Here is a 22,247-nt window from a genome sequence, read left to right as displayed (position 1 = left end):
GCAGCCGCCTCTTCCTGTTCTTTTCCGTATGGGGAGGAGCCACGTGGGTTGAGTTTTGCTTCTTTGCGAGACATTTGGAAAGAAGAAGTTGTCAGTGTGAATGTGGCTGCTGTTGAGCGCTCGATAGCAAGTAAGAGAATTGATTTAACAGCGCGATCCTAATACAGGTGAAAAGCATTACGACACCTTACTGCCTACATTAGCTATGTTTACTCGAGCAAGATTACGTCCCACTGAATTCCATAAGACTTTCTCCATGGTACAATCCTGCGTAGATTTACTTGGCGGGAAGCCAATTAGAATTTGAACGTATCAAAATTTGCCTCTGAGTAAAACTGCATAGGATCGGGTTGTATGCGTTTAGAATCACAGCCAGATCGGGAATATTCCACGAAAGCTTATGCTATATCAAATTCTTTGGTCTTTAAGGTGCCTCAGGATTCTTGATAGTATTTTTCTTTTTCCTTTCCTTTCCGCAAAAGACTTGCACTGCTTCTCCTCTGGACAGAGATCGGGAGTCGTAACTGAGGCCTTTCATTATGGAGGTCTCCCGTTTATGGATTTCCCCATAAATGCTGTTTTATCTCGATAGAATTTTTAAAAGGCTGTTCTCTGTTTATTTCAGAAAAGAGATTTCAAATGTAACTGTGGTTGCAAACATGATTTCACACAAGGTGTACCTACACACAATACTATTATCACCAAATATGTGATTACTACACAGTGTTCTGTATTCTTGGATCTTTTGATTGATTGATTGATTGATTGATTGATTGTCATCAAGTTGGTGTCGACTCATAGATAGATTTTCTCCAGGATTATCTGTCTTCAACTTGGCCTTTAAGGTCTCTCAGTGGTGCATTCATTGCTGATGTAATCGAGTCCATCCACCTTACAGCTGGTTGTCCTCTTCTTCTCTTTCCTTCATCTTTTCCCAGCATTATGGACTTCTCAAGGGAGCTGGATCTTTGCATAATTTGTCCAAAGTATGATTGTTTGAGCCTCGTCATTTGTGCCTCTAGTAAAAATTCTGAATTGATTTGTTCTATGATCCGTCTTTACATTTAGTCATAGTCCCATTTTTTCACTGTATTCCTTGACTTTCATTACTAGGGCTTGCAGATCATGTGCATTCTCAGCTATCAGAGTGGTGTCATCAGAGTAGCGCAGGTTATTGATGTTTCTTCCTCCAGCTTTAAAACCACGCTCATCTTCTTTCTATCCAGCTTCTCTCAGTATATGTTCAGCATATAAATTGAATAAATAAGGAGGAAGTGAAAGCAGAGCATCTCATTTATGCATCCATACACTTTGGCAGGAAAGGAAAGATTGTGCCTTTGAGTTGACATTGACTCCTGGCGACCACAGAGCCATGTCGTTTTCTTGGTAGAATACAGGAGTGGTTTACCATTGGCTTTCCCCATCACAGTATGAGATGATGCCTTTGCTGTTGTCACTGAAGTTGAGCATCCGCCTCCAGCACTTTCCTATATCGCTGCTGCCCAATATAGGTGACTACAAATATATATTTACTAGGCACAGTCTGGGAAGCACACCGGTGTAGATTCTTGCTCCCTAGGCCTTCCCTGCTGCACCATCGCAGCTGACAGGACATCAAGAGAAATCAGCTATTTAAAGTGAAGTTTAAGGTTGAGCTTTAAATAGCAATGCTTCCAACTCCTTCTTAGCTTTCTGCTGTACAGTACTATCTTCCCACACATAGGTAAATATACATTGACAGTAGGAGGTTGCTTGCATAAAGAGGTTCCATTCTGCTAACTAAATATGGTGTCACATAGAACTGTATTGGATTTAAACATGGACTTTCACTTTAAAACAAAACTGTATTAGTCTGTCCCTGAATTGGGTGGGTTTAGTAGTTGCCAGAAACACTACACAGGATGAGATTTTCTTCCTTGTAATTTTGCATATTTGGATTTCCCACTACAAGAAATTAATAAGTGACACTTGTGGGCATGATGTCTATGCCAAACTCCAGTTTCATAGTATCTTTCTAGCATATCTGTAAAATATGGAATAAAACACTTTTATTTTGACAACAACTGAAAGAACTACTGTAAAATTGTTTATCCAGTGATTTCCATGCATAGGTTGTATACAAAATCTGAACAAACGTGAAATATGAAGAAAAGTAGAGGCCGGACATGGCGAAAAAGACGAAGGCAACCATCTAGAAGCTTTTCGTTATGTGGTGGTAATATTTATTGATTTATTTCAAAACGTGACGCTTCATTAGACAACAAATAGGATGTTGGGGATTTTTTCTGGAAAAACTAGATGCATCCAAACATGAATATTCAAGATTATTAAAAAGCCCTGACTGTCTTAACATGTGCTAGGCTAATGTATAATTGTTTAAGGTGCAGCGTACCGACATCATACCATTGCAAACCAGGCAAACTGAAGAAATTATCCAGTTGCATGGACAGATGCACTGGCATAATTGAGGTGTTAGGGGACGATTCATCCAGCATGGGTACTAGGATGTCCATAAAAAACCAGTGGATTCGCACAGTAGAAGTAAGTAGTGGCCTTTTAAAAACACGAACTCCAACTTACTTGCACTTTTCTTTGAAATCAGTAGTAAGTGCTTGTAGATGAATGTCTCTAGAATCACCAGGGTGACTAACATGCACATTTGGGCCCCATATATTGATGCAGGTGAGCAGGACCAGATTAATATAGTAGCAAATGTAGCATTTGCTACGGGCCCCGCATTTTCTAGGGCCCCGCACGCCTGGCTTGAACGTCTGCCCCTTCTTTCTGCTCTCTATTTGGTGCTCTCTGCTGACTCTCCTCATTGCCTGCTGCTGCCCATTTTCATCTCTGGCATTGCTCACCTCGCTCGCTCGAGGGCGTTTAAGCAAGGTCTTCCTGGCACCATGGTGTTGATTGGGTTATCCATTATGTTAAGCAGCACGGGAGGGGAGTAGTAAGAACAACAATAGGAACAGATAGCTTGCAAAGGGGTCTCAAAGATAACTTAATCGCCAGGGAGTTGGTCCTTATTTGTTTAAACTGTAAAAGTTTTTAAAAACATACAGAGAGTAAAAGAAATAAAAGCAGTTTAGATTAAAAAACCACTAACTATTAATGCCGGGCAGAAGAAAGGAAGCTAAAGAAGATGCTAGTTGAATGTTGCCAGCGTTTTCCGACTGACTGGGAGAGGATAAAGATAAACAATGAGAATGTGTACCTTTAAGAGGAAAAAGAAAGCCAGAAGTAACTCAGATGCACGGCAAGAGGAGTCTCGAAGTTTAGTGGATCAATTGAGGGGAGCTTGAAGGGAGATTATATTATGGTCTTGTTGGGTAAGGTCACTTATATCCTCCTTTAGTATCTAGTGCTGTTGGGAGGGAATTTGTGATCATTGCTTTTCAAGGAACTGCCAAATTTAAGGTGAGCTCCTTTCCTCTCCTCTAGAACTGAAATAACTACTGCTGCGTTGCCAACTTCATTAGCTTTATATTGGGATGTCCGTTGAAATTGTCCAAAGATAAACGGAGGCTGAAAACCTAAACACACTTACTAGAGAGTAAGGCTCATTGAGTTCAGTGGGACTTACTTCTGAGTAAACATGCTTAGGGTTGCACTGAATGATTTGTGCATTTCCTCCTTTTAGTATTAAGCATGTTAGTGTAATTTAGATTGAAAGAGGCTGTGCCTCCTGCCAAAAGATTGTCTTTTGGGTACTTCTGTTTTCATGGAAGTTGCTAATGCACCTCATCATAATCACATTCATTTGCAATGCATCAACTATTTTAAATATACATCTGCTTTCCTGTCAGGCTTGCACAAGAGGTTAAACATATATTCTTAATATTGTCAAATGTCCCTTTTAATGTGATGGCTGCTGGGATCCAATATGTTCTGCACACATTGGAATCAAACATCCACTGTTGTGTGCCAAAATTGCTAATAGGTTCAGATTTCTCAAAGTACAGAATTCCTGAGAACCTTTTAATTTAAACATTCAGAGTTTTGTTCCCCACCCCCTTTCTCTTTGTGAAAATAACTCCAAAGGAGAACCCATGGTCAGGAGTCACAAAAGTGTGTGTGTGTATGGGGGTGGGGTTTGCAAAGTTTGTTGACTGGCTGGCTCAGCTGAGTGGAGGCATGGGGTGGTTGGTGGGGGCGCACTAGGCAAATGAAATAATTGAATTACTTTACTATGCAAGCAAATAATTTATGTTTCAATATTTATGTGCATTTTTAAAATTTGGGGCCCCTTCATAACATATGCTACAGGCCCCACACTAGCTTAATCTGGCCCTGCAGGTGAGGAGGAATTAATAGCCATCCTCACTCCAGGGCAATACTGGTATCAGTGCTGTCTTAATTGTAAATGGCTCCTGCTGTCATACAGCTGAGTTATTCCATTTATTCTGTTAAGACTAACTACCTAGATTGCATCTACCTACTTCAGTATTCATTGGTTTGTGACATGATCTATGTGCATAGAAGTAATGTTGTAAAAGACCTTTTTGTAAATCAGCATCTTATATTGTACTTATATTGTATTTCTGGTTTGTTTGTTTGCTTTGTGCACTGGTTTTGGACAATAATAAATTTACTATATGTAAATCAGCATCAGTATAAAGTATACCTTAAAATCATAGTAGATTTCTGTTAAAGCAACTTTTCCTCCCCGTTAAGGAAATCTTGGTCACGAACATAAATACATCCTTCTTAAGAAGTGGCTGAAAGAAAGAAGCTTCAAAGATAGTATATTAAGGCCAGCACAATTTCCAGGTAATTTTTTTTTATAATTTCTGACAAACTGTGTATTAGTAAACTTAGCTATTGTTTGATGATACTTTTGTCTTCCTCTGATTTGGCAGCAACATTCTGTAGACCAGGGAGAGCTATTTGCATGGAGCTAATGATCAGCTGGATTCAGACAAACTCCCTGATACATGATTCCGTTTTCAGTCATTGAATGATGGGAAACTAGTGAAACTTCTTTCACTAGAAGTGTCTTTAAAGGGGCTGATGATGGATTGTATTACAGCCTTATTTTGGTCACACTACACAACTTAAGGGTGCAATCTAACCAAAGTTAAGCACTTCTGTGTACCTTGGTAATCATGGAAATGAAAAGGGTTTCACTTTGAATGGATTGTGCCCCTGTTATAGTTTTAATAAATAGTTTTATGAATGGCAGTGAATGCATTCCATTTCCAACTCTAGCAGATCTGCCCTGTTGCCTTTAAAGTGTGTAGAGATGGTCAGTGGACTGCCAGTGCCAGCTAGGCAGCAATCATCGAGCGATGTGTTAAGGAGAATTGATGCCTCCGTTCGGCAATCTGCATGGCTGCCATGATTTGTGTGATCAGAGCAGTGCTTTTTGAGCTCCTGCTACTGGAAGGTTATGGCCCCTGATTAATGTTCCCTTTCCAATGGATTTTAAATGTGCCACTTATCTGCCAGAATAGCCTTTGTTCCAAAAACTCACTCCTAAGGCTTTTGGAAAGATTATAGAGGACACTGCCAGCCCTGGAGAGAGGGGTGTGTGTGTATGTGCATATGGCTGCACACCAAGGGCATAACAAGGTTGGAGAGGGCCTTGAGACAAAAAGTCCCATCTTCTTTGGAGAGGGGCAGAGGGAGAGTAAAGAGCAAGTTATTGCTCAGCTGGTGGGGCCCCTCCCTCGCACCCAGGGACATTCCCCCCACCCCCACCCCCGCCGGTTCAATTATAGCTATGCCCTGGCATGCATGCACAAACATCCCTCCATCTGATTTATACTGATGTGTATCGTAAGAAAGTTAGTTAGTCATGACTAAGGACCATTGAAGTCCATGAGACAAATTAGTCATCACTAATTTAAATCCTATTAATTTCAGTGGGATTTAGTAATTCTAACTTTCATAGGATAAAATGCAGGGTCTAGAATGTAAATAATCTTGAAAGCAATCCTGTGACCTGGTACTGGCTTTAGATTTATTTTTCTTGCCTCCTACCATCTGTGTGGCAAATGGTTTTAGAAATAGAGGAGTTTAAAGGCAGTTTCTGATTTGGTTTAGGTCAGGGTGTCAGCTGTTCAAAGAGGACAATTAAAGGTTTTTCTCAGCTACTGCAAGCCCTTTGTAGTAATAATAGGATTTGTAATGGTAATAATAGCATTTGTGTGTGTTCTGAATGTCCAGAGCACTTCACATATATGATCTTGATGTAATCCTTTCAACAATGCTGTAAGGCCAGTGAGTATTATTAATCCCATATGAGGAAGTGAGGCTGAGTAAGTGGTTTCCCCACAACCACCTAATGCATTCATGGCAGAAACAGGTTTGAAATAGGGACTTCCTCATCATAGCCATAGCCACTATGGAACAAGATGAGGACAAATGTCCCTGGCTGCAGGACATGCCAGCAGAGGCGTAACTAGGGAAAACGGCGCCTGGGGCAAGCACTGAAATCCCCCCCCCCCGCCGCCGCCCCAACATACTACATTATACTTAGGTTTTTTCTCACAAGAGCCCGCCGCCGCTGCCGCGCCAGGCCACTGACTGGCCGCCAGGTGCCAGCAAAGCAATGGGGGGGGGGGGCGCAGGCGGCGCGGAAGGGACCGCTCGTGGGGAAGGGGGCACCGACACGCTCCCTTGACTGCTGCAGCGCTGCTGCACTGAGCAGGAAACATTTGTATTAACAAAAAATTAAAAATTAAAAAAAAAATTGGTCATGGCGGCGCCCCCCACGTGACCAGAAAAGATGGCGCCCGGGGCATGTGCCCCCCCTGCCCCCCTATAGTTACGCCTCTGCATGCTAGCTTCCCAGGGCAGCTTCCCCCCCACCCCCTCACCAACTGCTGCTGCAGGAGCATACTTTTTTAGTTGTTGCCCCTTGGCTTTGGAACTCCCTTCCCAAAGAGCTTTGCCATGCTTCCTCCCTCAATGTGTTTTTTTTAAAAAACCAAAAGCCACAAAAGAGGCTTTTAAAAGTTTTGTCTGCTGCTTATACAGTATCTGGTAGGTTCTTTAGTTTTTATAGTTTTATAGTTTTTAGCTTTTTATTAATAATTTTAATTTGAAATTTTAAACAAATTGTAATTTTAAATGTTGTTTTAGCCTAGTCTTTTAACTTGCTCGACATTATCTTTCATTTTACATTGCATCTATTTTATTAATGTTGTGATCCTCCCTGAGTGGTAGTATACTGGAGGGGAGGGGCATACATATTTTAAATAAATACTCAACTCCCTCCCTGCTAACAGTGGGTGGTGTTCCTGCCTCCTTTTGCTGTCACATGCATGTGCACCTGTCCAGCTAGCAATACTCTCTGTGTTGGCATGCTGATGCAGGCAGAAGGGATGTGGCTGGCACATGGTAGTGTGTCCAGTGATGCGGTAGGCAGGCATAACATGCGGTGGTACCCACCCTCCCATCCTGTCCTGGTGCTGCTGTTAGCCTTCCTGTGCCCCTCAGTCTGTTTGCTATTATGCTACACCAGCTTGCTTGGATGAAGCAGAAGGAGCTCTCTGGTCACTATCTGGAATTTTTGTTGAGCTGCCCCAGACATATCTTTCTGTTGCTTATGGAGTCTGATGCACTCTCGTGGAAGAGACTTGTACACCCCTGAATTAAGGCTGTGAAATTGTAGAGACAGTCAAGGGGTGTGGGGGGGGGGGAAGGCAGCAGATAGTGTTACTGCCAAAGCATCAGATAGACAATTCACTCATACAATCAAGGTTTTCTGAGGCACTTCTGCATCTCTTGCCTCCCCACACCTGCCACTTCTTTGTGTCTTAATGCAAGACGATATGTTACTATTATAACTTTCCTTGTTGTGTGTCTTTCCTAGAAACGGGAAGAGGACTGATGACCATAAAAACTCTTCAGGTTTGTTTTTACTCCCCGCCTTCCCCAGTTGATAATATGAACTGGGGAAACCACCCTGAAAGGCAAAGCCCACACTCTTGAACCAGACCCTAATCTGTGGGTATTATATCAATAATATGAACTGGGGAAACAGTCCTGAAAGGCAAAGCCTGTGCTCTGAAACCAGACTCAATTCTACAATATAAACTGAAGAAATAACTCTGAAGAAAAGTCAGTGCTTGCATGAAATCAGACCCTGTAGGGATTATAATATAAACTTGAGAATAGATATGAAAAGCAAATGCTCTCTCAAATGAAATCGGACCCTATTCTGCAGCAAATATAAACTGGAGAAATAGCTCTGAAAAGCAAAGTCTGTGCTCAAAGGAAACCAGACCCTATTCTGTGTAAACTGGAGACAGCTCTGAAAAGCAAAGTGTGTGAAATCAGACCCTATAGGGATTAAACTGGAGAAGAAATAGCTCTGAAAAGCAAATGTGTTCCCAAATGAAATCAGACTCTATTCTGCAAGGAACATAGGAGAAATAGCCCAGAAAAGCAAGGCTGGCACTCTCTCAAAAGAAATCTGGCCCAGAAAACTGAATAAATCAAACTGAATAAATCAACATCTCTCTCTCTCTCTCTCTCTCTCTCTCTCTCTCTCTCTCTCTCTCTCTCTCAGTCTTCTTGCACTTAAACACAGTGTGCTTCACGGGCAGGGGTTTTATAGGGCCAGATCTGGCCACCCCCCTTGGGAGGAGGCCCTGGGCTGTTCATTCCCATGAGGCTGGGAACCAAAACAAAAACTGGTTGTCCCAGGAGAAATGGGACAGTTGGCAAGTATGCATACTGGTCTTAAAGATGATTTTTTAGACTATATAGCTTCATCCAGACGTTATATAATCGTCCCGCTGTAGCTGTGTATAGCAGGGTGAAGGGAGGAGGTCATGCCCCCACTGTGTCAATCTGCAGTGCACCAGTCTTGCAATCATGGAAGTGCCAGCCATCACGCACTGGGCTTTTCCTGTTCATCTTCTATAGCATGGCAGTAGGCCTTTCAAGAGTCTTGAATAACAGAATTTTAAATCTCTGTGATTTAGTTGGTTAATTTGCACTGATTATGTGTTTAAAACTTGCTGTGTTGTGGAAAATATAATAGTAGCCTTTGCCCACAATTTTCCTTTGTCTAAATACTATCTCACATACTTTCCATGAGAACAGACATATCTCTTCCCACTCCCCACCCCTGCTTTAAATGATCTATCAGATTTAACCAGATCATACTAACTACACAAGACTCCTTGGTGTTGGGTGATATAGCCAGTATCTAAATTATATTCCAAAGTATAATCTGAACCAATCCACAGATTTATGCTTCATTTGCAAATGCAATGTTCAGTCTTTTGAAAAACTGCTAATTAATCTTCTTAATGCAGACTAGGCATGCTACTTGTTTCTTTTCCTCATCTGTGCAGTAATTTTCCTTGTCCCAGTTCCAGTTATCTCTGGTTTGTTACATATCTGTATAAGGAATATATATGGGAATGAATTCATTCTGATTTTTTTTTAATCACGTAGGAAGGAGAGTTGATTATTTCATTGCCTGAAAAATGCTTGCTCACTACTCAGACTGTACTTAATAGTTACCTCGGTGAATACATTGTAAAGTAAGTGTATAGTTTCTTAAGAAAACCTATTTACTGAATCTTCTGTTCATTCATTGATCTCTCATTTAAACTTCTGTTGGGAGTATGGACCATTCTGTTGGGAATCCCTTTCCTTATCTGAACTATTCCCAATGCTTTAAATATATAAATATGTATATTTAAAAAGATGTATGTAGTGCCCTGTAGGACCTTGGACAACAATAGAAACAATATAACAACACTAAAACAACAATATAACAATAACAGAAACAGTATAAATTCACAATAAAAACAAACAATATTCCACATCAAGCTGATCATCAGCAAGCCAATTACAAAGTAACAAAAACCAGCTTATCCAGAACCAAAGGCTGTCTTAAACATTTAAGGCATTTAATGTGGTTACTTGCCTGGTCTCCATGGGAAAGGCATTCCTGAGGACCAGTATTGTTACCCAAAAGGGCCTGCTTCTTGTGGATACTTGCTGAACTCCAGACAGGCTGGGCACTTGAAGCAAAGCTTCAGATGATGATGACCCAATTGTACAGAGGGTACATACAGTATGCAGTCCTTCATTTACCTAGTTTCCAAACCATTTTTTACTATTACTACTACTTTAGGGTTTTAAAGGTAAGAACCAGCACCTTAAATTGAACCCCAAAGCATACAGTAGCCAGTGCAAACTGAGCAGGGTGGATATAATATGCTTATAGTGGGTTGTTGCCCAGTTGCTGACTGGAACCACATTTTGCATCAGCCAAACTATTTTCAAGACAACCTCAGTCAGTCAGTCATGTTTATTTACGGTCATAGACCAAAATTTACATAAATAATACACGTAATATAGTAATAATATATACATAATATAATCAGGAACATGGACTCATCCTAATCAGCAATTTCCCGTTAGCATAATCTGATTTACCATCTGTTGTCTAGCCTTCTTAGCTGCCTCACAGAACTTAGCAACTTTAAATGTTACTTCCTCCTTCTGATCTGAGAGCAGATAGTTGACGTAAAATGCATCTGTATGCCCTGGGAAATCAGTCAGTAAGGAGGAAATATAACAAGTTCGTAAGTCCCTATAAAAAAGACAGCGGAGTAAGATATGAAAGATAGACTCCTGTTCTCCAGAGCCACAAGGACATAGTCTCTGTTCTTTTGGGATCCCTCTAAATTTACCTTCTAATTCAGCTGAAGGTAGCACATTAAATCTGGCCAATGTAAACATCCTGCGATATTTAGTGATAGTAATCTTACCCAGGTAATTCGCAGGTTTAGTATTATACATTTGTAAACCTAGGAAAACTTCTTTAGAGATTAAAGATCGATCAGTCTGCATTTCCATATCATAGATCCGCTGCTTTAATATCAGTCTCGCGTGACAAAAACCCATTTCTAATAGACCATCCAGGCTAAAGCCATATAAACTTATTTGGCGAGATATTGACTGCTTCCAGCTAGAATTAAATTTATCAATAAAAATTAAGTGAGCAAGGCCTGTAGAAAAGAAAGACAATCTCAACCAGAAGCTGAGAATGGAAAACCACATCCGGGCTTCCATCTTAGGCATGCCAGTTTCCATCCTCAATATTACATTGGGAACACATCTTGGTGGAAATATGATTGAATGGCCAATGCCGATTTACGTGCATTTTGGGTAACGTATTGCAGATGTGCTTGGCGTTTCGTAGAGGCCTGGAAAACAACCCCTAGATATTTAAAGATCTTAACCTGTTCTAGTTTATGTCCAGCCAAAGACCATTTCAAGGTCTTTGGATGTTTAGCAAAGGCCATAATTTTGGTCTTGCTATAATTGATTTCCAGAGCGTATTCATGGCAAAAATTAGCCAGAGAGCAAAGCGCTCTACGGAGGCCGACAGGAGTCCGAGATAAAATTACTGCATCATCTGCATAAAGCAAAATATTAACCTGTCTATTGGCCAATTTAGGTGGATGGAAAGATGGATTAGTAATAATATCCACAATGGGGTTAATATAATAATTGAAAAGAGCTGGGGCAAGTATACAGCCTTGCCTCACTCCTCGAAAGGTAGGAATTTCTTTAGTGAGGATTCCAGCTGAGCTACATCGAACCTTCAGACATGAGTTCTTGTGGAGTTTATATATTAAAAGTAGCAGACGTCGATCAATAGAGGAGTTAAACAGTCTTTCCCATAATTTATCTCTGGATATGGAGTCGAATGCTGATTTAAAATCCACAAAGGCAGCAAAAAGAGTGGAACGGGGTAGATTAGAATATTTCTCCGCTAGATGTTGTAAGACTAAAGCATGCTCAATAGTAGAATGATTGGCCCTAAAGCCTGCCTGCTCATCAGCCAGCACCTGCTCTTTGTCCATCCAGTCCTGGAATTTGTTAAGTAGGTGAAAAGACAACCTCATGTTGGATGCATTCTAGTCATTTAGCCTTGAAGTGACCAAAGTGTGGGTATCTGTGGCAAAGTATAATTTTTTCCAGAAATGATTGCAGTTGGTACACCAGCCATGGTTGGTTTAAAGGGACTCCTTGATAAAGCTGGCACCTGAGTCTCCATAAAGAGGCCCAGCTCAAGGACCATCCCCAAGCTGCACACCTGTTCTTTTCGGGGAGTGCAACCCCATCCAGGACAGCCAAATTCCCAAGGAACAGCACATTCCATTTTGTGTATATAATGAGAAATAGAAAGGGACAATACTTGATATGGGTTTTTTCAGGTGTGTGTGTATGTCACTGTGACAGTTGATCAATTTATGGATATTCACATTCCTAATGAAAGAAAGAATGTAACGTGTATCATGTTGGAAACTGATTACTGTTTTTAATTGAGGCTGTTCTCACATGCAGCCTAACCCAGGCCAGGGATGTCCAGCCCAGGTTAGGCTGCGTGTGAGAACTCCTGGGATCACGCCCAATCCCGGTGGGCCAGCACTGCCATTTATCCTGCCTGTTAGCTGAGGTTAAAGGAGCAAGCACTCTCTTACCCTGGGCTAAAATGTTCATGTATTCTCCGGGACTATATTTAGCCTCAGTGGACACAGAGACAGGCACCTAGGTACCCATCTCCTGGGGGATTCCCCCAATGCAACGTGTTTGTCGTGCATTACATTGTGGGATTCGCAATGAGTCCCGGCCTCGGATCAATCCGCCGTGCTCTGTGCTGCATGGAGCAGGGCTTATTGTGTGGGAGTGCACAGCACACTCCCACCAATTAACAGAGTATTGTCTGGGAGGGAAGGTAAGCTCCTACTGCCTTTCCCGCTGCCTGCCCTGAAGCCCTCTCGGGCAATCGTGAGAAAGGGCTTATTTTGACTTGTGCATCATAATGAAAACCAGTAAAAAGAACTTTAAAAAAAAAGACAGCAATGGTGTACATAGATTTCAAACACTGTGAGTTGAGTGCGGGAGACTGTATGGAGATGTGTTTTTGGTTCTCATGCTTTCTTTTGCCTTTTTAATAGATGGAGGCCTCCCATTTCTCCTTTGGTAGCACTGTGTACATTTTTAATGGCAGAAAAGTATACACAAAAGTCTCTGTGGAAACCTTACCTGGATCTTCTGCCTGAAACATATACTTGTCCTGTTTGTTTGGAGCAAGATATAGTGAATCTTTTTCCTGAACCCTTAAGAAGAAAGGCCCATGAACAAAGAAAACTGGTCCACGAGCTGTATATTTCGTCCAAGCGGTTTTTCTTTTCCTTGCAGCCTTTGTTTCCTAAAAAAGTGGAGTCTGTTTTTAACTATGAGGCCTTCCAATGGGCTTGGTGCACCATTAATACAAGAACAGTATATATGAAACCAGCACAGAAGGAATGTTTTTCTAGAGAGCCAGATACATATGCCTTAGCGCCATACTTGGATCTGCTCAATCACAATCCAGCTGTCCAGGTAAGACAAAGTCAGGCTTCAGGAAAACAGGGGTGTGAAATTGGAATACAGTACTTAACTGTAAGAAGGCGTATTGTGCACATATAGATAAAAAATGCAGGCATCCATGTTGAACCATTAGAGAATAAAATCAAAATCCAAACAGCAGCAGTGGCATAACCTTATTAGGACTCACTAAATGTCAAAAATTAGTGAGTTAGCTTACTTTCTTCAGGATGAATGTTAAACAAAAAGACAGGCATGGTGGAAAAAGAGAAAATTATGTTGCTGGTAAAGATAACGGTGGAAGCCTTGTCTTGAATATATGGCAGTTTTAAGATCACAGAAGCATCTGCCAACATTCTTACACTGATCACCTCTTAAGATGACCACTGTAACTGTGAGTAGCTCAGGAGGGGGCGTGATTGATGATCCAGTGGGACTTCTGCACCCGTTTTTGTCTGCTGTACTTGTGTACAATTTTTTTTTAAAAAGTCTGTTATTGTCCCTTTTGCTAGGCTGGGTCTGCTCTGGCTTGCATTTGAATGACGGACTACATGTGAGCACCGTAAGAGATTCCTTTAGGGGGTGGGGCCGCTCTGGGAAGAGTGTTTGCATACTTGCATGCAGAAGGTTCCAAGTTTCCTCCCTGGCATCTCCAAGATAGGACTGAGAGAGACTCCTGCCTGCAACCTTGGAAAAGCCTCTGCCAATCTGGGTAGATTATACTGAGCTAGCTCGACCAATGATTTGACTCAGTATATGGCAGCTTCCTAAGTTCCTATGATTCGTGTCATTCTGACTTTTTATAAGGGCCAGTTCAGATGATACTTTGACCAGCTCTCATATGATAAAGACATGTAAGGACACACAGATTCTTTCCTGGTACCCTAGGATGCTATTCCTAATGGGGTCCCCCCCCGCCGCATATTAAAGAGCCAGCGTTGTGTAGTGGTTAGAGTGCTGGACTAGGACTGGGGAGACCCGAGTTCAAATCCCCATTCAGCCATGAAACTAGCTGGGTGACTGGGCCAGTCACTTCTCTCTCAGCCTAACCTACTTCACAGGGTTGTGAAAGGAAAACTCAAGTACACTGCTCTGGGCTCCTTGGAGGAAGAGTGGGATATAAATGTAATAATAATAATAATAATAATAATAATAATAAATGTTTAGAAACAACTGGTGTCAGCAAAAACATTCAGATATTTATTTTAAAAAGCAATGAGCATGTGGAGTACACAGTTAACAATCACTGGCGAGACACTTGGACAGGTTAGCATTAGAAGAGGCATTTTCCAAGGGGACTCACTATCCCCTCTGTTGTTTGTAATTGCCATGATCCCACTTTCACAAATACTAAACAAAACAGGCCTTGGATACCAAACATCTAAAACATCAAGTAAAATCAACCATCTGCTGTACATGGATGATCTGAAGTTGTATGGAAAGTCCCAGTCAGAAATTGAATCACAGTTGAACACTGTTCGTATATTCAGTAGTGATATAGCAATGGAGTTTGGACTAGACAAGTGTGCTGCATTAATAATGAAGAGAGGAAAAATAAGAAAAACAGAAGGAACAGAACTACCCAATGGAAGCAACATCAAGAACCTGGAAGAGAAAGAACCTTACAAATACTTGGGCATTCTCCAGGCTGATAACACTGCACACACTGAAGTTAAAAGAAAAATTGGAAGTGAATACATCAGGAGAGTTAGAAAAATCCTAAAGTCCAAACTCAATGGCGGGAATACCATATAAGCCATAAACACCTGGGCTATACCTGTTATCAGATACACTGCAGGAATAATAGACTGGACCCAGGCAGAGCTAGAGACGCTAGATCGTAAGGCCAGGAAAATCATGACCATCAATCATGCTCTGCACCCCCGCAGTGATGTAGATAGGCTATACCTCCCTCGCAGCTCAGGTGGAAGAGGAATGCTGCAAGTCCATCAAACAGTAGAGGAGGAGAAAAGAGGCCTTGAAGAATATATCAAGGACAGTGAAGAAGATGCATTTAAAATGGTCAGTAACGAGAAACTATTCAACACCAATGAAACCAAGCAGGCCTACAAGAAAGAACAAGTCAAGAACCAAGCAGAAAAATGGAAAAAGAAGCCCCTGCATGGTCAATATTTGCACAATATAACTGGAAAAGCATACATCACCAAGACCTGGCAATGGCTTAAGAATGGCAACTTGAAGAAAGAAACAGAGGGTTTAAAACTGGCTGCACAAGAACATGCACTAAGAACAAATGCAATAAGAGCAAAAGTCAACAACAAACAGCAAGTGCCGCCTTGGAAAAGAAGCAGATGAAACAGTGGACCAATAAAATTCAGCCATCCCAGGTCCTTGGGAAGGACTCGATGTCAGGATAAAACAAACCAGTCAATAACACCTGTCTGACTGTGTACATTAATATTAATAATATAATATATACCAGTCTTCTACACATGCTACAAATACAATTTTAAAATGGTGTTGGTAGCATGTGTAGAGGAATGGTTAGAATGGACCACATCTCATATGCAGTTCAGGAATGGTGCCCCAGCCTACCAGGAGGGTGAAAGGCCATCCGTACTCATATATCCTTATCAATCAAGGAGGGATGGTCAGACAAATATCATCTGAACTGGGCTAATGCATTTTGTTATTTTACTTTGTGATATACAATAAACAGGTGGATCCTGACATTTAACATTCTATCTTTTACATTTGAATTTGCTAATTTCCTAAGGTTCCTAAAATGACTTTAATTATGAAATCATGCTATTGGTATCAACTTAAAATGAAAAACTGTGAGCAGTCCAGAACTCTGGATAAAATCAAAATGGTCTGAGGGCTATAGGAACACAGGAAGCTGCCTTCTACTGAATCAGACCTTTGGTCCATCTTGCTCATTATTGTCTACACAGACTGGGAGTGGCTTCTCCAAGGTTGCAGGCAGGAGTCTCTCTGACACTCAGGGACAATCCATGCTTGCTACCACGAGACCAGCTCTCCTTCCCTAATATATTTACCAGGAAACATCTCATATACTTGTTTGGACAGTGGCACAAACCTTATGTGAAATAAAGAAAATTCTTCCAGTTCTGTGTAAATTGCTAAGCACAATCCACCAGGCACATGGAGTGTGGGCTTGCTTGGGGAGTGGGCTGGGCTCAAAGATAATTTTAGACAATGAGTTTTCTTCTCATGAACTTTCTTAAGCTAAAATTGTCTTTTTCTCTATCGCTTACAAGGTAAAAGCTGGCTTTAACGAAAATACAAGGTGTTATGAAATAAGAACTTTTTCTCCCTGTCAGAAATATGGTGAAGTATTTATTTGTTACGGGCCTCATGATAACCAGCGTCTTCTTCTAGAATATGGGTTTGTCACCATCGGTAATCCACAGAGCAGTGTGCACGTTGAGAAAGGTAAGGCGGTGTTCTGATCTTGATGATGAATGCAAAAGAACCGGTGGCAACGGCCAGGACTGGCCTGCCATTCACTGGGTGTGGCTTTGCATTTTGACACTTTATAAAGGTGTCAATTGCCACTACAGCTAGCCCTGCACTGTAGTATCCTGGCCTTCGTTGGCTTGCATAATGTGATCACGTGCCACTGTGTCTTGGGCCCAGACGTTTTAGGGCAACACAGTGAGGTTCTTGACTATAGCCGTTGGCAGTGTTGCTTCCCCTTCTGGTCCTGCTTTCTTATTCTTGCTCAACTTCACAAGTGATTTATAAGACTAGCTACAATCAGACATGCCAGATCATAGGTTATAAAGACCAAACATGGTATATCTGAACCTTTGCCAGCTTACAAGCTATGGTTTTCAAAGGGCTGCCAAAACAGGAGATCAAACTGCAGTTTGAAGCTAGCTTGCAAACCACAATTTCTGTTAACTACAATTAGGGTTATTCCTCAGTCTCAAGAGAATGCTGCACCATGGAGATGGGAACTGGGAATCAATGTACGAAGCTGAGTCATAACAAAAATGGAACCAGCTTCATTAAAATAAAAGGAAAGCAGCTCTGAACATGGTTTGCTTATTGTACCTTTTTGAAGGACAAACCATGATATGCGTTCTTAGCTTCAGCTAATACAAACAGTGATTTGGTGTGATGTCTGAATTGAGCTTCTGTGAGAGAAACAAGGATGCTGTCAATATCCTCTGCGGGTGGTGGATGTTCATGTTAGAGGGTGGCTGGGCATCCTCGTGGTTCATGGGAGCCACAGCACCACCACTCATTCTGGCATTGCTGAGTAATTTCTGCTGGGGTGAAGATGGTCTGTAGTGTGGTCCAGGTGTCATGGGTTGGTGTGACTCCCCTGGTGCTGATTTAACTGTCGGTTGTTGAAATAAAGAATTCTGATGCTTGAGTGGAACGTAGGGTAAGTGCCTGTGTGTACCGTGGGGTAGAACCCACAGAAAATATTCAATTCATCAAAGATGTACAGGTATTTCATGTACTTACAAGTCCTCTGCCACCAAGCGGTACTGTCCATACCTGATATCATACACCACCACCCCCTGGTTACAGCACAATCCAGGCTACAACTGTGTATCAATCAGAAAGCGGGAAATAACCACAATGCAATGCAGATAAGAAAGTGAGCCAAGCCACAGGCTACCAATCAAATCACATGCTTGTACTCTATAGTTACAGAACTTAGCAGAAAGGAAACACCCAAACACTTTCTCTCCTTCTTATCTCTCATGTTATGCATATATGTGTAAGGCAACAAGACCCAGACCCAAATAGTCTTTCTTCTCTCACTCACATACATGGTGGAGGGCCTGATCAGGTGCTCCTGCTAGCTGCTCTTGCTCGACTGAGTTGGGCTGGACTGTTGTACAGCTGTCACTCATATTTCTGATTGCAAGTGGGCTCTCTGCTGTGATTGACATGCAACAAAGCAGGCAGGCAAGGGCTGGGTTGGGGTAGCAGCCGTGGATTTACCGCAGGCAGAAGACCTGGCCTCATAGGCTGGCACTACTGCCACTAATCCCACACTCTCATGTGGTGCAGGTATGCTGTCACTGCCAGGCAGTGTGATTCTGTGAGCCAGGCACTCATCTAGACTCCTCCTTGCTGCTCAGTCCTACCGTCTGCCCATTTCAAAATTTGCATGTGTGGGCTTGGAGCCGCATGCATGTTTTGCCTCCCGCTGCCCAGTATGCATGAGTGTGCAAAACAAACAAAATCGTGCCCTCTTCAGATGTCCAAGTAAATGGTGCCAGGAAGCCACCTTTCCCTTTCCCGGCCCAGCAACTGAGGGCCCAGATACCCCAAAACTGACTGGACAGGAGCCACTTAGTTGGGAAATCTGTGCTGAAGCTTTGCGTCCCAGCCACAGGTAAGAATGAATGTCTTCATGTTTTTGTTTCCTGAATATTTAGCAAAAGCTTTGAGAGCTAATGTACTAGAAACACTTTATAAAGACCATTTTTAACCTGTATTATATGACTGCCATTCACTTTCAAAATCTCTTTTAAAAATAGATAATCTGCTTAAATATCTCTTGCCGGAAGACAAGCAGAAGCACATGAAACATACCATTTTACAAGAGCACAATTTTTTAGAGTAAGTGCAAATTCACTTAAAAGAGACTTTGGGTTAAAAGAAAATTGCCTCCCTTCTGAGGTTTAGTGGCATAATGTTCAAAACAGTATTTGTGGTGAACAGCAAAACAAATAATCTCATACAGTATTTGTGGCTTTTGCATGGTGATTGATTGGAATCAGTGGACTGATCATAGAGGGGTTCTGCTAATGAACTTAGCAGTTCATTACTGAACTGAGAGCCATATCTGCAGTATAACCCAAGTCATTATATCTGTGGTATAACCCAAGTCAAAGAACCATGCAAATTTACATGATTAGCTGAATGTATTTGTGTACTGTATAATTTGTGTACTGTATTCATAAGCCTGCTAGGTGACAAATCAATTTGGGGCAATTGATGATCTTGCATTTTTTGAAAAAAATATTTTCTTATTCTAAACTTACTAGCACAAAACTTGGAGGGTTCAGATCACCCCTCAAATTCAAGGACAGAATTTGTTCTCTGATTTCCTATTTTTCATCACCCAGCATTGTTGCTATGCAATTTTCAACTATTTAGTTTCTTAAAGCAAAATCTCTGAATTTTAGTTCAATTTTTAAAATGTGTACAAAAGGCCTTTGAGAACCCAGTGTCTCTTACTCAGAGGTAAGTAGTAGAATAATTGAAGTAGTAGTAGTAGAGGTGCCATTTTATGTTCCAGAAAACACACACACACACACACACACACACACCATTGTTTGTGGAGGTTTCATAGGAAGGACCTTGGATATATGCAAGATTAAATGGCAAAAGACCCCATTGTGTATTAAAAGTACTTGTGGTTTGATACGTTCAAATAATCAAAGGCATAGATGCTCCCAAAGAAGTGGGGAGAGGGCAAGGGGAAATTGCCTTCCTACCTTTCCTGAATGGTCATCCTTGTCCTCCCTGCCTTAGTGGCTGGATGTGGTAAGAGAACAGCAGAAGTTTAATAATTTAATATTTAATAATTTTAAATAAAAGTAATAAAAACATTAAAATGTCCTATTGGACAAGAATGAGGATCAGTCTCATCCCATTTCTGTTTCTAACAATAGCTAACCAGATGTCTCCAGAAAGCCTGCAAGCAGGTCTTTCCTTTGTATGTTGCCAGCATATGGCATTCAGAGGTATAGTGTGCCTCTGGACATTTTATTTGGCCATCATGGCTAATAGTCATTGGTAGATCTATCCCCCATTGATTTTTAGAAGAGTTGCTTTATCTTAAACACTGCTGCTTTGTATTGGATATATGGATTAGTAAAGATTCTATTTTCTTGTTCATATGCTGCAGAGGATTTGGACTCTTTATGATTTGCTGTTTTTCATCTTTAGTAATCTAACATTTGGCTGGGATGGGCCATCCTGGAGGCTTCTTACAGCTTTGAAACTTGTGTGTCTTGAAGCAGACCAATTGTAAGTTTCAGTTTGCTGAATATGCAGATGTATGCAAAAATACAGTTTTGAATGCCATTGTTCAGCTTTGCTTGTAGTTTTGTTTCTGGCTGTGAGAGATACAAAAATGTGTTCAAATATTTTGATTGTAGTACATCCTGGAAGAAAGTGCTGCTTGGTGATAAAGTTTCAGAGAGAAATGAAAAGAAGAGTTTGGACCTTGCAAAAGAAATATGTATGTCATTGATAGAAGAGACTCAACAAACCCTTCAGAAGGTATTGATTTGATTTCTCCTGCCCTCCACCTTCCCTAGCATAGTGCGGAAGGTGGATCACAGTATACTGAAAACTACACACACATTCAGAACTTATTAATCTTGCATTTAAGACATTAAAATGAAAGAGCATTGAAATCCCCACACTGACATCTATAGTGCCTGCTTTGTTCCAGCCATTAAAATCCATTCTCAAAAGGAAGATCACACAGACTTTAAAAAAAAGAAGATACTTTGGTTTGTCTTCCAAAAGTTAGGAGCTTCACATTTGTGGAGCAGCCGTGAATGCTGGCTCTCTGTACTGCCTCATCATAAAGATTTGGTACATAGATGGGATGCTTGAATGAGATTGGAAACTGGAATATGAGAGCAAGCAGCAGCCCTCTCTTTTTGATCATTTGGCTAGGAGTATAAAGTAGACCAGATTCTTTTGTCAGGTAACATTTGGCCTAAAAAATATGTAAAAGATTACTACCTGTTTACAATGACTGGAAGGCAGTCTCGTTTAATTTGTACAATTTATTCAGGTTGCAGAATTCCTCAGTGCAGAATTCTTGTTCCAAGTTTTGACTCTCTTAACCATTTTTAGCAAAGTATGCTCATGGCTCTGGTTTCAGTTTGCACCAGTTTTCAATAGGTGCCTGCTTTTATGGATACACATATTTTAATTAGTTTTTAATAAATCATTAATCTTTTTACTATTTCAGGTTTCTGTCCTTAAAACGAAATACGTGCATCTTGTAAGCCAGCTAACTTTAGTAGAGACATTGCATATGGAAAATATAAAAATCTTGCGCCTGTCATCTGAGATTCTTCAGTCCACTTCACAGCACAACGTTTTGATCTCCTAGAAACAGAATTAGATCTTGGGATAAATGTGGCATGCAGTGGATCTTGCTGAGCAGAAGCACCAATCTTGTGAAGTCCTGGAGAGCTGGATGGATTAAAGAGACTCTCTGGTCTAGGGACCGGGGGTCCCGGGGGTGAGGTGGTGGCGGCAGGCAGGCAGGGAGACCTCATATCCAAACATCCCCAAGTAACAAAGTCCCTCTTAATACAGGACTACAGCATGTAATTATTCATATTAATGTTTGTTTTTAACAGAGAGTAGGAAGATCAAAGGGCACAGTGACTCTGACAAACTGACTGAGTAGTTCAAGGAAAACAAACTGGAGAAAGGTAATCACAGGGGATCTTATGATCCATTTTGTGATCTTGGTGGTGTGCTGTTTAAGGGCACAAAACGTTTATATAAGTCTCTCCAGAATGGTGTCTTTCCACATTTTCCTAATGAACTGTGTCCAAAGCTAGTTTCTGGGGCTGTGCTGGGTTTTGTAAAGGAACAAAAAAAACTCCTTCATCACCTCTGTTAATAATGGTGACCTGAATTTTTCTGTAATAAATATATGTGTCATGATGGGATCAAGATCCCAGAGGATGATTTGTTTGTTTTTTAGAAATTGGATTGTCTGTCTTCCAGCCTAATGTTTGTTAGAAGTGAGAACTTGAAAGCTTTGCTCTTATCACTGTAGTAACCTCTTCTGGCCACTAGAGGCATGAGGAGTTATGTTAATAGGTCTCTCTTGGTGAGTTAAAGGTAAAGTGTGCCATCAAGTCGATCTCGACTCCTGGCGCTCACAAAGCCCTGTG

At 41.3% G+C, this 22,247-nt stretch overlaps 1 protein-coding gene across 10 annotated transcripts; it reads left to right on the top strand.

The window, feature by feature from the left end:
* The first annotated feature begins 7 nt into the window (after positions 1-7).
* Positions 8-22,033, top strand: SETD4 (SET domain containing 4). 10 transcript variants are annotated; one of them, XM_053309969.1, is made up of 11 exons: positions 8-130; positions 2,112-2,212; positions 4,678-4,773; positions 7,823-7,860; positions 9,418-9,506; positions 12,945-13,371; positions 16,599-16,773; positions 18,846-18,927; positions 20,263-20,343; positions 20,475-20,598; positions 21,305-22,033. In XM_053309969.1, the coding sequence occupies exons 2-11, from the start codon at positions 2,143-2,145 to the stop codon at positions 21,446-21,448; spliced, it is 1,326 nt and encodes a 441-aa protein (XP_053165944.1). In that variant the 5' UTR covers positions 8-130; positions 2,112-2,142; the 3' UTR covers positions 21,449-22,033. The 10 variants fall into 10 exon arrangements, with proteins under 10 accessions (XP_053165944.1, XP_053165948.1, XP_053165940.1 ...); XM_053309973.1 differs by having other exon boundaries at positions 2,112-2,215; positions 16,662-16,773; XM_053309965.1 differs by having other exon boundaries at positions 2,112-2,215.
* Positions 22,034-22,247: the final 214 nt, after the last annotated feature.

Source organism: Hemicordylus capensis, chromosome 3 (assembly GCF_027244095.1).
Source record: "Hemicordylus capensis ecotype Gifberg chromosome 3, rHemCap1.1.pri, whole genome shotgun sequence".
NCBI classification, from domain to species: Eukaryota; Metazoa; Chordata; class Lepidosauria; order Squamata; family Cordylidae; genus Hemicordylus; species Hemicordylus capensis.
This window is presented reverse-complemented; position numbering and strand designations above follow the sequence as displayed.

Excerpts from the sequence above, each read along its gene's own strand:
- SETD4 (XM_053309965.1), top strand. The coding sequence starts at position 2,143 with ATGAAGAAAAGTAGAGGCCGGACATGGCGAAAAAGACGAAGGCAACCA. Across the intron at positions 7,861-9,417 it reads TGACCATAAAAACTCTTCAG|GAAGGAGAGTTGATTATTTC; the intron begins GTTTGTTTTTAC and ends TTAATCACGTAG. Across the intron at positions 20,344-20,474 it reads TGTCTTGAAGCAGACCAATT|TACATCCTGGAAGAAAGTGC; the intron begins GTAAGTTTCAGT and ends TTTTGATTGTAG.